Source organism: Mauremys mutica, chromosome 5 (genome assembly GCF_020497125.1).
Source record: "Mauremys mutica isolate MM-2020 ecotype Southern chromosome 5, ASM2049712v1, whole genome shotgun sequence".
NCBI classification, from domain to species: domain Eukaryota; kingdom Metazoa; phylum Chordata; order Testudines; family Geoemydidae; genus Mauremys; species Mauremys mutica.
In genome coordinates, this window is record NC_059076.1 from 39,640,025 (window position 1) to 39,655,848 (window position 15,824).

General features: G+C 44.6%; 1 protein-coding gene across 1 annotated transcript in view; it reads right to left on the reverse strand.

The window, feature by feature from the left end:
• METAP1 (methionyl aminopeptidase 1) overlaps window positions 1-15,195 on the reverse strand; it is a 39,374-nt gene extending 24,179 nt beyond the window's left edge. Inside the window, exon 1 of the mRNA XM_045020027.1 lies at window positions 15,003-15,195. Coding sequence (XP_044875962.1) covers window positions 15,003-15,116 — 114 coding nt within the window. The 5' untranslated portion in view covers window positions 15,117-15,195. The remainder of the gene's footprint in view (window positions 1-15,002) is intronic.
• Window positions 15,196-15,824: the final 629 nt, after the last annotated feature.

The window sequence follows — 15,824 nt, forward strand, 5'->3', positions numbered from 1 at the left end:
GATTTCCTCTCATCTCCTTGATATTGTCCCACTATTACTTTTTTGTGTAACCAAGCACTATAGTTGCAAGAAGGATGATGTAGTATCGGGCAGTTCATAGAATCACAGCAGTCAGAGGTGAAAAGGCTCATTCAATCATCCAGTCCACCTCCCTGCCAATGCATGCTAGGTGCTTACCACATTTCCTAGTGTTTCAACTGGGAAGGGAGGTGTGCAGAAGAGGTTCTCCAGCATAGGAAGTGATTCGCAATATGAAAATGTTTGAGAACCAGGCCTGGGACCACGATGGTCCCCTCCTTGGGCTGTTGGGGCAGAATAATTCCTCTTGCAGCATGCATTCTGCCTGCCTCTGTTTGGGTACCTCTGTAGGGGCAGCAACAGGGTTCAACTGGCATGATGTGCGCACAAATGAAAAATATATGGGTATATGTGTGCATGCATGCACTAGACAGAGAGAACAGAAATAGGAAATGTAGAAAAATGAATGGAGATAGTGAGCCTGAATGTAAAGCATGGCAAAAATGTGTGTAAATGGAACGATGCATATGGGGAGAAGAAAGAGAAAATGTAGATGGAAAGAAGAATGAATAGAGGACTTCATGGGAATAGGAAAAAGCAAAGGAATGAATTAGCACTGAATGGGCAGGGGGTGGTACAGCAAATGGTTGGGAAAAAGAAAATGGATAAGAGTTGAAGGAGAGAAGCAGAGGATAAGGAAAGGATTTGAGGGCAAGCAATAGGTTAAGGTAAAAAACAGTGAGGGAAGAAGAGATTAAAATAGAAGGGTGGCTGAATAAGGTGCAGAAAAGGAACCCCCTTCCCTCGCTGGCAGGCCAAAATATGCCATTTCTAAATGGGGCTGGTATTTGGGAGAAGACAGCATGGAAGCTGAAATCTAAATTAATCCCTGTTAGAACAGCAGATGGATTTCTGAGAGTAGGGAAAGAGGTGGATTTGACAGCAATGGGTTGTATGTGATTTTCTACACACACACACACACACACACACACGCCTTGTCTCCACTTGCAACAGCATGTATCCTACATGCCACAGAGAAAAACGAACTCCCCTCACGTTGCAGTATGTTATCTACACAAAGTAGTAAAAGGCTCTGGCGGGGGGAGGGAGGCAGCAGTTCCCTGCGGTGGAAAACGGCTCCAGCGGTGAGGAGCTACTGGAGCCTTTCCCTGCTGCCTCCCCCTACCAGAGCCTTTCCCTGCCAGTGGAGCCTTTCAGCGTGGCAGGGAAAGACCCCAGCAGCAGGGAGGCAGTGGGACACTACACTGCTGAAAGTAGCAGGGTAGGCATGGGAGGCACTGCTTGGGTGCATAGAGAGCCATGTAAAGTAAGGTTCTGGCATGTTTTTACTCACCTGAGCAATGTCTCGCTATCTACACTGCTATTCATACCCATGCTAGGGGGCATGCAGCGTACATACTCTACACGCCACCTTAAGTGTAGACATAGCACACACCATGCACAATATATACATACATGCATGCATACACACAGTATCACACAATGCCTTTCACACTTTGATGAGTTGCCTAAAGAGTATGGCCAGGGTGCCTGACTCTTCCAGGCCAGCCCTCAGTGAAAGTCACTGACTTTCCCCATTGTGCTAAGCATCACATCTCTCTAAACAGCAGGTATTGAGAGTCTTCCTCCATATATCTGAAAGCCTAATTGCAAATGGTGTTCTATTCTTAGCTCTAAACTGTCTGTTCTTGTAGATGAAAGTCTTATTCACATGAACATTTTTTGGTTGTATTTAATCACATTAACTGTTTGGAAGAGGGCAATTTCACATTAACTGTTTGGAAGAGGGTAATTCCACTGATTTACACCAACAGCTGAAATTTCTGAGAAAAAATAAGCTCTTTTTTCCTTTATAAGGAAAGCCTAGTGCTACTGATGAATCATCATAATTTTAAACTGCTAGCCACAGCCAGCAATTTATTAAAACTGGTGTGTGCACATACTCAACCCCTGACTGCTACAACAGGTCCGAAAACTACAGGGTGCAATTTAACATTAAAATGAAGACACACACACACCAAAAAGAGAGACTCAATTAGCCTCTCTCTTCCCAGGGTGGTGAAGTGTGGGGGCATGGGAGAGGAGATGAGACACAACACATGGACTCACAAATTTTTTAAAAGTGTCGCTATGTTTGAAAACAATGATTGACTTCAATGGGAAAAGTTATCTAATCAATTTTTAAAAGTTAAAAGCCATTTGAAGAACCATTTTCCATGACTCCTCCTGACAATTTCTGTGGTTTACAGTCATATGAACCAATTTTTTTCAAAATGTATTTCTCTCTTCTATTGCTGTATGAGAGCACCGCATAAAGGGGAAAACTGACTTGAAGAGAAAACAGTGAAAATTACTACATACAAAATAAACTGAAAAACTAAGGGGAAAACTGTCCTCAACTCTTGGCTATTGTAATCTCAGATGTAACTTGAAACAGCAGCATGAAAAACAGAACTGTAATTTTAATTTGATGTTGTCCCTTTCAAATTCACACTTTTATTTTGGTTTCAAAACACTACAAACAATTACAGTCATTCCGTACCTAGACATGAGTTCAACCTGATGCTCATTAGGAGCAATGTGTTCAACTTAACTTGAATCCAAAAGAGTAACCAAATACAATCAATATTAAAATCTGTGGGATTATTTCCCTTTCAGAGCCAGTTTCTGTCAGTCGATCCAATTGGCTTCTACCTTAGGGAGCCAGCTAACATCTGCTGATTGAAATGTTGATATAGGTACGCACTGGAGCATTGCTTTGCTGCCAACAGCATTTTTTGGCACACGTGTACTACAAATGATGGTTAAATGTTATGTTACATATAATCAGTAAACAGTATGTAAGAAAAGCTGTAAAACAGACAATTCTACAACATATTCACTGACCTGCTCTTCATACAGCAAATGTCAGGTTAGCTCTTGCTGCAGCAGTCATTCAGGATACTTCTAGCTATTATATTGAATGGTCCCCATTACCACAGTACCTGAGAACCTCCATCTTTTGTAGATTTATCCTCACAACAAACCTGTGAGGTAGAGAAGCACTAGTATCTCAACTTTTACGCATGAGGAATTGAGGCACGGAGATACTAAGTGCTGTGCCCAGGGTCACACAGGTAGGATGTGGTGGAGCAGAGATTTGAAACTGGGTCACCAGCATCCTAAATACTGGACCACCAGCATCCTAAATACTGGACCATACTTCTTCTCACAATCTTTATAAAACACCCACACCATCTTTTAAATATTTACAAAATCATTTCTTGCAGTCAGACTTGAATTCAATTAAAAAGAATGCAAGTCATAGGAGGAGATTAAGGCTCCACTAGAAATGCTGCAGCTGTGCCATTTTAGCACTGTAATGTAGACTCTTACTACAGCGATGCAAGAACCCCTTTCATCGCTGTAGTAAATCCACCTCTCCAAAAAGAAGTAATTAGGCTGATGAAAGAATTTTTCCATCCACCTACTGCTGTCTACACTGGGGCTTAGGTCAGCTAATTATATATACTAATTATAAGAACATAAGAACAGCCATACTGGGTCAGGCCAAAGGTCCATCTAGCTCAGTATAAAGTCTTCCGATAGAGGCCAATGCCAGGTGCCCCAGTTGGAATGAGAAGAACAGGTAATAAAGTGATCCATTCCCTGTCACCCATTCCCAGCTTCTGGCAAACAGAGACTAGGGACACCATCCCTGCCCATCCTGGCTAACAGCTACTGATGGACCTATCCTCCATGAACTTATCTAGTTCTTTTCTGAACCTTGTTATAGTCTTGGCCTTCACAACAGCCTCTGGCAAGGAGTCCCACAGGTTAACTACATGTTGTGTGAAGAAATACTTCCTTTTGTTTGTTTTAAACCTGCTGCCTATTAATTTCATTAGGGACCCCTAGTTCTTGTGGCATGAGGAGTAAATAAAACTTCCTTATTTACTTTCTCCACACCAGTCATGATTTTATAGACCTCTATCATATCCTCTCATTAGTCATCTCTTTTCCATGCTGAAAAGTCCCAGTCTTATTAATCTCTCCTCACATGGAAGCTGGTCCATACCTCTAAACATTTTTGTTGCCCTTTTCTGAACCTTTTCTAATTCCAATATATCTTTTTTGAGATGGGGCGACTACATCTGCACCAAGTATTCAAGATTTGGGTTTACCAGGGATTTAGATAGAGGCAATATGATATATTCTGTTTTATTATCTATCCCTTTCTTAATGATTCCCAACATTCTGTTCATTTTTTGACTGCTGATGCACACTGAGTGGATGTTTTCAGAGAACTATCCACAATGACTCCAAGTTCTCTTTCTTGAGTGGTAACAGCTAATTTAGACCCCATCATTTTATATGTATTGTTGGGATTATGTTTTCCAAAAATTGGCATCACATTTATCAACATTTAATTTCATCTGTCATTTTGTTGCCCAGTCACCCAGTTTTGTGAGATCCTTTTGTAGCTCTTCACAGTCTGCTTGGGACTATCTTGTATAGATTTGTATCAGATGCAAATTTTGCCACCTCGCTGTTTACCCTTTTTTCCAGATCATTTATGAATATGTTAAATAGGACAAGGACCAGTACAGACCCCTGGGGGACACCACTATTTACCTCTCTCCATTCTGAAAACGAACAATTTATTCCTACATTTTGTTTCTTATATTTTAACCAGTTACCAATCCATGAGAGGACCTTCCCTCTTATCCCATGACATCTTACTTTGCTTAAGAACCTTTGGTGAGGGGCCTTGTCAAAGGCTTTCTGAAAATCTAAATACACTATATCCACCAGATCCCCCTTGTCCACATGCTTGTTGATGCCCTCCAAGAATTCTAGTAGATTGGTGAGGCACGATTTCCCTTTACTAAAATTTTGACTCTTCCCCAACAAATTATGTTCATCTATGTGTCTGACAATTCTGTTCTTTACTATAGTTTCAATCAGTTTGCCTGGTATTGAAGTCAGGCTTACCAGCCTGTAATTGCCAGGATCACCTCTGGAGCCCTTTTTAAAAATTGGCGTCACATTAGCTATCCTTCAATCATTTGGTACAGAGGCTGATTTAAATGATAGGTTACAAACTGCAATTAGTAGTTCTGCAATTTCACATTTTGAGTCAGAACTCTTGGGTGAATACCATCTGGTCCTGGTGACTTATTACTGTTTAGTTTATCAATTTATTCCCAAACCTCCTCTAATGACACCTCAATCTGCAACAGTTCCTCAGATTTGTCACCAAAAAAGAATGGCTCAGGTTGGGGAATTTCCCTCATCCTCAGCCATGAAGCTCAATGCAAAGAATTCATTTAGTTTCTCCGCAATGGCCTTATCGTCCTTGAGTGCTCCTTTAGCATCTCAATCGTCCAGTGGCCCCACTGGTTGTTTAGCAGGCTTCCTGCTTCTGATATACTTAAAATTGTTTTTGCTATTACTTTTTGAGTCTTTGGCTAACTGTTCTTCAAATTCTTTGTTGGCTGTCCCAATTATATTTTTACACTTCACTTGCCAGAGTTTATGCTCCTTTCTACTTCCCTCACTAGGATTTAACTTCCACTTTTTAAAGGATGCCTTTTTGCCTCTCACTGCATTGACAGAGTTAAATTACAAGCATTAAAAAAGCGAATGGGACAAGCACTATCTCCAGCTCATTTTCTTGCAAATATTCTCAATACTCGGTACCAAGGTCAAACATTAACTGCTGAAGAAGAGGAGCTGGCTATGACATGAGCAATCATCCCTCCATAATGCCAACTATAATAAACTTCAGAGCTAAAGGCGAACCATTCAAGGAATGTATGTTTGCTGATGATGTTTTAAAGAAAGTCACATCAGTGAATTGGTGGAAGTCATTTAAGCACTTGGATTCAGAGACAGTCGAAGCGATAATCTCACTTTTAACAGCAGTAGCTTCTTCTGATGGTGTAGAAATAATATCTTCTTCCTTTGGACTAATTCATTCCAAATTGAGAAATTGTTTGGGATCTGAAAAAGCAGGAAAGCTTGTTTTCCCTTTCCAGATTATGAACAAACAGGAAAATGAAAGTGAAAATGACTGCGTTAGCTGCAGAAGCCAATATTTTAAGTTTCTCACGTTGACCTGGCTGACATCGTTGATTTAAAAAAAAAACAAAGAACACCACAACACAAAATATTTCTTATAAACTATTTTAGTTAAAAACAATTTTAACAAACACAAACCTCATTTTAAAAAACGTGAATGTTAAACTAAATTCAAAAATTCATATGCTTGTTTTGTTAAAATATTATATATTTGCTGTTGGGAAAAAAAAGTCCAGAATACATAATGTTGTTGTTTTAGTTAAATAAAACAATTTAAATGTCTATCTGGTGAGGTTCTCCTCCTAATACAGCATGGCAAGAAAATCCTCCAAATATTAGTGAATTGGAGATTGTTCACCTCCCAATGACTTCGTAAATATCTGCTTCAATTACTTTTGGTAGATGAAATAACCAATCATTCATTCATTTTCTGCTATAACTGTAAAACTAATCTGAAAAGTTTTCAAAATAAATCACTTTAAAAATGTACAGTGTGTACCTCCTAAAAATGAAACCTACATCTATGAGTTGTGAAGAATATGTATTAAGGTTATAACAACCAACAAGAATGCACTTTTATGTAGAAATCCATGATTAAATCGAGTCTTCCTGACTAGTGATTTAAATCAATTTGATTTAAATCAGATCCACCGTGCAACTACTTAAATATTGCAGTTCAGGAATCATAGGATCTAACCCAGCCTCAGAGAGGCAGGTGCAAGTGTTGTGTAGTGGCTATTGCTAAATAATCTAAGCACATATATTTAGCATATCAATTCAATCTGAAAGGCATTGCGGCTAGTAGCTAAGACTTGGATCTGCACATAGGAGTCCTAAGTTCTATTCCCAACTCTGCTTGAGGTGACTTGTGCCAGGGGTCCCCAACCCCCAGGCCGGTACCGGTCCGCGGCCTGTTAGGAACCGGGCCGCGAACCGACCCCTAGCACATCAAGCGGCGTGTCTCCGGCAGGGCCCCTGAGCCCCGCCCGCTCAGAGCCGCGTGGTGAGGGGCGGGGCTGCGAGCTCCGGGCTGAGCTCAGCTGCCTCTGCTCGGCCCGGAGCTCCCAGCCCCGCCCCCTCCCCACGCGGCTCTGAGCGGGACGGAGCTCAGGCCCCGCCGGAGACACACTGCAGCTGTTCTGCGAGACGCTGAGGCTCCGGGTGAGGAGGGAGCCGGGGGTAAGAGGCTGGGGCCGGGGGGGGGGTTGGCTAAGGGGCAGGGAGTCCTGGGGACAGTCAGGGCACAGGGAGGGGGCAGAGGTTGGGGGGGTGGGCAGGGAATGGGGTGGGGGTTGGATTGTGGGCGTTCTGGGGGAGTGGATAGGGGTTGGGGCAGACAGGGAGCAGGGGTGCGGTCCCAGGGTGGTGGGGGGGGGGTCTCTGGGGGATGGTTAGGGGACAAGGAGCAGGATGGGTCGGGGATTCTGAGGGGGGCGGGCAGTCGGGGGGGCAGGAAGTGGGTGGGGGTCAGATAGGGGGCAGGGCCAGGCTGTTTGGGAGGCACAGCCTGCCCTACCCTAAAGCTCATTCAGCAGTTTGAGGCTTGCAGGAGAGCCAAGCTGTTAGCTTTTCCATTAGGGCTCCCATCCCTTTCACTTCTCAAATGCCAAATTATAGTCTACATGTAATTTCAGTGCCATAGGGAGATTCATGTCAGGGGAGGGTAGCTTCATTTAAAATTAGCCACTGGGGGGAAGGATCACATGAGAAAAGCAATATCCTTCCCAACCCTACCAAGGGAGAACCCCCCCCTCCCCTGCATTCCCTGAGGCTTCAGAGGGGCTAATTCAGTGGTTCTCAAACTTTTGTCTTGGTGACCCTTTCACATAGCAAACCTCTGATGCGACCCCCCCCTTTATAAATTGAAAACTCTTTTTTATATATTTAACACTATTATAAATGCTGGAGGCAAAGCGGGGTTTGAGGTGGAGGCTGACAGCTCATGACCCCCAATAATAAGCTTGTGACCCCCTGAGGGGTCCTGACCTCCAGTCTGAGAACCCCTGGGTTAATTTAATTTAATTTTAGCACCCTGTGTCCATTCACATGCATGTGCTATTTTGAGCATTTCAGTTTTGACAACATAGGGATTTCTGCAGTGACAGCAACCAAAACGAGATTACGGAGTAGACTGGACATAAGCAACACACTTCAGGTGTCACTGTCTCCCATCACCCCCAGATGGGACCGTCTAGTTGCAGGAAAACAAGCTCAGGGCTCCCACTAATTCTGCATTATGGTCAGTTATATAATGAAATAATTATACATTACAATAATAATAGAAATAAAAGTACAAAAATAAATATAATGCGCATGAATCGTCCCAAAACCATCCCACAGGTCCGCGGAAATTTTTTTTTCTATGAAACCGGTCCCTGGTGCCAAAAAGGTTGGGGACCGCTGACTTGTGCAACCTCCCTGTTGCACAAGTCAAGGAACTGGCCCCAAAATGTATTGTCCATTTTTTCCTATTGTGGAGTTATATGTTACACTAGATAATGTTTTCACCTCTCTTAGCCAGAAGGCCAAGAGTTAAGCGGCACATTCCATTTTAAAACTGGATATTTAAGCTGCTCACAATATTCAAAAATTGCCTACGGGACTCAACTGGAGAGGGTTGAGGGCATTTAAGACAGCTTTTAGTTACTGAATATGAAACAAACTTTTTTAAATGCACAAATGTGAGAATGAACTTTAAAAAAAAAAAAAAACAGTTTAGCCTTAAAATTTCACACTCTTAAATACATAGTCCCCATACAAAGAATTATAGAAATGTAGGGCTGAAAAGGACCTCGAAGAGGTCATCTAGTCCGACCCCACCCTGAAGCAGGATTAAGTATACCTAGACCATCCCTGGTAGATTTTTGTCTAACCTGTTTTTAAAAGCCTCCAATGATGAGAATTCAACAACCTCCCTAGAAAATTCATGAGGAGTGTGAGCTTTTAAAAGTTTGAAAACTTTTGGTTTTGAAATAAAATGTGATAAATAAATCAGGAAAATCACAGGGAACTTAACTGAATATGTAGTTGCTGAATTTCATATGGTTTTTAAATCTAAGTAGTGCTGAGTCTGACCATTACTTAGAAGGAAGATCTCCACAGGAATAAGAAGTCTATGGAACGTGTGTACAGTACTCTTTGTGCACGCATTATTCATATACCTTAAAGCTTTGTTTCTCAAATATGGCCACCGTGGCAGGCCACCAGGGTTTTTTCTTGCGGCGACAGCCTCCTGGGTCGTGACAGGGGTGGATAGCAAAGCAGCGGCCCCTCCCCTGGGGCCACAAGGAGGGATTGGGCCCTGCCCCCCTCTGGAGCCACAAACACCAGAGGAACAGACAGCCAGTGTGAGTCCCCCACCTTCCTGGAGGTTGTGGGGCTCAAGCTTCCGGCTTCAACCCTGGGGTGGCGGGCAGCAGGCTCAGGCCACACGGCAGCTGGCCCCAGCCCTGGGCTCCAACCGTGTGACTTCAGGCTCCAGGCTGTGGCTGCGCAGCCATGGGCTCTGTCCCATGGCTGCTGGGCTTCAGGCTCATCTCCCCCCAAGTCATCCATAGCCCCTGCTGCCAACCCCTGCCCCTCACCCATCCACCCCATCACCCCTGGCTCTCGCTGCCTCCCTACCTACATTGCCATCCAAGGCTTAATTTGTCTCCCAGCTGAGTAAGTCTGCTGTGAAAAGTGACATTTGTATGTTTGTGATATTAACAAACATACAAATATCATTTTTCACAGAAGCAGACTTTCTAGCTAGCAAATCTAAAAAAAAAATAGGCAACCAAGAAAGCAAAAGAAACAACAACAAAAAAGACAAGAACATGCAACCTTGTGTTTCTATTCTGGTTAGGTCCAGTAAAGAATAGAGACAACTGTTCATTGTTATTATTATTATTATTAAGTCAGAAAAAAAATCCCAACCGTACATAAATAAATTACTGTGATTTGGACACATGTGCCTATTTTTCTTTTTTCCTAAAGTTAATTAAGTATTTTAGGAAAAATTGCCATAGTAGCCACCAGCAAGAGTTGATGGCCGCACTCTGTGGCCACCAAAAAATTTGTTGCAAGAACCCCTGCCCAAAAAGAGGCCTTTGCTACTACTACCAGAAAAAACACATCCTGCTTCAGCTCCATGTATCAACTTCCTGATCTGGGATACCAAGACACCTGTTTCAATTTGCTACTGGAAAGGATTAATCACAAATAAAGATAATCATTCTTTAGACACAATGAAGAGTAAAAAATGCTTTGTACTTTTCCAGCACCTTTCATTTGAAGATCTCAAAATGCTTTATAACTATAAGTTAACCCTCACAATAACCTTTTGGAAAAGTAATGATAATGTACCTTGACTTTACCCACCATTAAAATGAAGCAATTTTGGGGGTAGAACAGAGTAGCTGGGTAACAAAACAGATGGATATTACCCAACAGTTTAGGACAAGAAGCAAAGAGGAATACCGTATTCAATTGAAATTGAAAGATTAATTTTAGATAGACTAAAGAGGCCTAAGACATGAAACAAAATTCAAGAAAGGGTCAGACAAATTCAGAGTAACCATGTTTAGGGCAAATTTCTAAAACCTCCTCTCTCTGAGAAAGAGAGGAGAAAAACTTCATTTACAAGAAAAGTGACCTTTACCAGGGAAAGGAGAAATGAAGATGACTATAGACCACTAGGGACCTCGCCATCCAGATATAATTTACCTGGAAAGTACACTTAAATACTATGACTATGGGCACTATAGAAAACCCTAAAGAGCTAAAATGTTTAATTTCCTCACTGCTCTGCATTTAAACACTCAGCTTTACTATTGCATAAATTTAACTGTTTGTATTGAATTATATATTACTACTTATATTTTTAGACATTTTCCATATCCTGGGCAGTTCTATAAATCGGTACATGGATTTCTATATGAGGACACAGAGACTATCCTCTCCAACCTATGCCAAGAGCAAACAAACTACTAATTAGAAACCATTTTTGAGTGTGGAAATATGTACTGAATATGAATGGATTCAGGATCTTCCCAAGGAATTTATTATTTTCTCTGGAACCTTAGGCCTGTGAATTTTTCACACCCGAGTGACTTACTTAAGCCAACCTAACCCTGGGTGCAATGGAAGAACTCTTCCGTTGACCTAACTACATCCACTGGTCTACACTATGATTTTAGGTCAAATTTAGCAGCGTTACCTTGATTTAAACCTGAACCCGTCTACACGATGAAGCCCTTTGTTTCGACTTAAAGGGCTCTTTAAATCAATTTCTTTATTCCACCTCTGATGAGTGGATTAGCACTGAAATCGGCCTTGCTGGATCTAATTTGGGGTTGTGTGGACGCAATTCGATAGTATTGGCCTCCGGGAGCTATCCCAGAGTGCTCCATTGTGACCGCTCTGGACAGCGCTCTCAACTCAGATGCACTGGCCAAGTAGACAGTAGACAGAAAAGGCCCGCAAACTTTTGAATTTCATTTCCTGTTTGGCCAGCGTGGTGAACTGATCAGAACAGGTGACCATGCAGAGGCTCATCAGCATGATGTGCACATTGCCAGGGCACACTGCCCGGCCCGTACTTTGAGAAAAGTCTATGTCCACGTCTATGTCCTCATCACTCTCGTCATCGCGCTGCCGTCGCCTCCTCGCCTGGGTTTGCTTTTGCAGCTTCTGGTTCTGGGCTGAAAAAAGGTGCAAAACAATTGCCTGCCGTTGCTTTGACAGAGGGAGGGGCGACTGATAACATGGCTTACAGGGAATTAAAATCAACAAAAGGGGTGGCTTTGTATTAAGGAGAAAACACAAACAACTGTCACACAGAATGGCCCCCTCAAGGATTGAACTCAAAACCCTGGGTTTAGCAGGCCGTTGATTTCACAAAACAAAATCGGGTCAATTTCTTGTTTTGATCCACTCCATCTATCTTTTACATCTGCAAACGGTGCAGTACGACTGCTAGCCATCGTCATCTCCTGGATGCTCAGCAGAAGACGGTGCAGTACGATTGCTAGCCATCGTCATCTCCTGGGTGCTCAGCAGAAAATGGAAATGACCTGGCGCCCCTGACCAACCTCACCGAGGTCAGCTAAAAGAGCACCCAGGAGTACGACGACGATGGCTACCAATCGTAATGTACCGTCTGCTGCCAAAAGGCAATGAGCTGCTGCTGTGTAGCAATGCAGTCCACGTCTGCCAGCACCCAGGAGATGTACAGTGACGGTGAGCTGAGCGGGCTCCATGCTTGCCGTAGTATGGCGTCTGCTCAGGTAACCCAGGAAAAAAGGCACCAAACCATTGTCTGCTGTTGCTTTCACAGAGGGAGGGAGGGCGGGAGAGGGTGGCCTGACATGTACCCAGAACCACCCGCGACACTGTTTTTGCCGCATCAGGCATTGGGATCTCCAACCAGAATTCCAATGGGCAGTGGAGACTGCGGGAACTGTGGGAAAGCTACCTACAGTGCAACAGTCCGGAAGTCGACGCTAGCCTCGGTACTGTGGACGCAGTCTGCCGACTTAATGCACTTAGAGCATTTTGTGTGGGGACACACACAATCGACCGTATAAAAACAATTTATAAAAAAACTTCTATAAATTCAACCTAATTTCGTAGTGTAGACATACCCTCAGGGAGATGGATTAACTACAGCGACAGGAAAATCCCTTTCATTGCTGTAGGCAGCATGTACATTACAGAACTACAGCGGCACAGCTGTAGTGCAATACCTGTCCCGCTGTGGCTCCTTGCAAGGTTTCCTGGCTTTTAATAATATCTAGGTTTTCTATACTGTTTTTCATCCACAGCTCTCAAAGCACTGTTCAAAGGAGGTGAGTGTTATTATCCATGTTTTACCAATGGGGAAACTGAGGCACGGAGCAGTGAAGTGACTTGCCTAAGGGTTATCTAGTCATTCAGGGGCAGAGCCAAGAACAGAAGCTAAGTCTCCCAAGTCCCAGACCAGTGCTCTATCCACTAGGTCACATTGCTTATCTGTGTCACATGATTTGAGCTTTAGAAAATAAGCTGCTGTACTATAATTCTGAGTAACTTTCCTTGTATCTTACAACAGTACTTGGTATTCAGGTAGAAGAGTAGAAAATAAGAATCCTTTCTACATTCTGAAGACTTGAGAGGGGAAAAAAACCCTATGGATACTGCTAGAATTTGTCCACAGACTTTTATTGATTTATCTACTAACTTAAAACACATTGTATTCACCAAGTAATATCTATATATAGTACATACTGAAGATGAATCTATATTGCCTGTTTTGCATAAGGCAGCAGGTTACAATGGGTCGTGATGGTGGAGCCAAGCCCACAAATCCTCTATACACAAAACACTCCTAGGACCAAGAGAATCAGAAATACCATTCCGGATCAGCCCAGTGGTACATCTAGTTTAGCAGTCTGTCTCTGACAATGGACAGTACCAGATGCTTCAGAGGAAGATACAGGATTCTGTAGTGGATAAATATGGAATAACCTACCCATTTGGGAAGTTTCTTCCCAAGCAGTTAATAGTTGGCTTATACCCTGAAGCAGTAAGATTCGTGTGCCTTATAAATAAATGTATCATAATCCTATTTCTCTCGTCATCAATGATACTTCTGACAATTAATTGCACCAGTTAATTATGAACCAAAACATTACTATTTATTCACTAAGGCCAATGGGCAAGGATTCAACTGTTTGTTTTACTATTTATTTTATATCTTTCTAATGATTAACCATGCTTGAATTATAGTTATTTTACCTTAAATCTACAGAGCCTATAACATTTTTCCCCAAGAGCTTGTTTAATTAACCTATCCATAAAAAAAGAAAAGCCATATTTTCAAAGCAATAAGTCCATGTTACCCTAGGCACAAGAACATTTTTAAAGCCATTTGATTATCAGGTTCCATTTTAAAGTATTAAGCACATATTTTAAAAGAGGACACAACAAATGTGAGGCATGGAGAAAAACTCTTTCATGCTACAATTACTCTGTCTACACGAGATTGGAATATTACAAACATATATGGGATTACAGAGGCAGTGATTTACACACACAAAATCTAGTCCACATCATCTAACTTCCTACACAATAACAATGTGATTTCTGTGAAAATAAAAGTAAACACTGACCCCCCCCCTCCATTGAAATGCCTCATTCCCTTCTTTCTGAAATGCACTGTGAATCTGACAGAGCAAGCTGAACTGCAAATTAACTTGCAGTTAATTAAGTCCAGCAAAAGAGGGTTGGGGGAGACGGAAATAGATGACAGAGCTGAAAAGAGATGTAGGGTGCTAAACTGTAGTAGTGAAAGACACAAAAGGAGAACTGTTTCAGCATTTCCACATGCCTGCAGCCAGCCCAGAAGCATGGTCCCTAGTAAAGTACCTTCCTTCAGGGTCTAATTTTCTGGTGTGAACTTTCCTCTAGGGTCCAAGTACAATCTTTCCCCCACTTCGCCTTTGCAAAAGGAACACACCACCCAGCCTAAGCCTAGAAAAACCAAGTGTGTGTTTCTGCCTGTCCACTGTAAACGCGGATCTCGGGGGAAAGAGTGAAAGAGGGGGAAAAGTTGGAAGCCTCGCTGGAAGGATCACAGGCCCATCTGCTCCTCACTCTCTCCGAGTCACATACCTGCCCCCTCTCTCCACCTGAAAGCGCCTGCTCACTGCAACCCAAAATCACAGGACTTCGCAGACAAACCGAAATTACGGCAAGCGCCCGAGCAATGCAGGGAGATGCCGGGGGTTCCCGCTCAGAGCTGGCTCCCCGCACCCCAGCTGGGAGAGCAGCGGGAGCCTGGCGGGGGTGTCCGGACAGGAAGCAGAGCCCTGACTGCAGCCGCCGCGTGAGCCCAGGCAGGGAGCACCCCGGGGCAGAGGGCCGCGGCCGGGGCTTACCTGGGAGCAGAAGTAGGAGCCGTGGATGCCCAGCTTGATGCAGGTTGGGCACTGCAGCTTGGCCTCGTGGCTGCACCCAGCCGTTTCACACACCCGGGTCTCCACGGCCGCCATGCTGCTGCTGTTGCCGCTGCTGCCACAGAAGCGACTCAGCAACCGGGGAGGAGGAGCCGGCGGGGCCCTCTGACTGAAACGGGGGCGGAGCGCCAGCCGCGCCAGGGCCGGCGCCTCCCCTCGCCGCTCACGTAGGGCCGGGCTGCGGCGGCGGCGGGACCGTGCCGCGCGCGCGCGCGCGCGGGCAGGCGGCTCAGGCTCAAGGGCGTGTCCGGCGCCCTGCCTCGCCCTGTCAGAGCGGCGCGGCGGAGCGGTCCTCGCTCGCTCGCCCCAGAGGCCCTCAGCCCTGCTCGAGCACACCGCTCCCTGCGCCTCCACCCCGCCCCGCACTGCGCCTCTTGGCCTGCTCGCCGAGGCTCCTCTTCGCCCCCTGGGCAGACCCCAGCACCCCCCCAGCTCCAGGCAGTCTCTGCTTCCCACCGCCTGTGGGGCCCCACCTGTCTCCCTGGAGCTGAGCCGTCTGGGACTGATGCAGAAGCCTGGCCGGTCTCAGCCAGTTGGGGGGAACAATATGGGGGGCTTGGCTGGGCCCCTCCAGGCAAGTGGGTCCTGAGGGAGGCCGCCTGGGGCAGGCCCTGGCCTGGCTGATCACACTGCTCCCGAGGGGCCAGAGCGAGTCCCTGCCTCAGGACCTGCACTGGCAGCTCAGCCCGGCCGACAGTCACCTCCAGCAGGGCCAGTGAATGCCGCCGGGAGGCAGGGCATGGG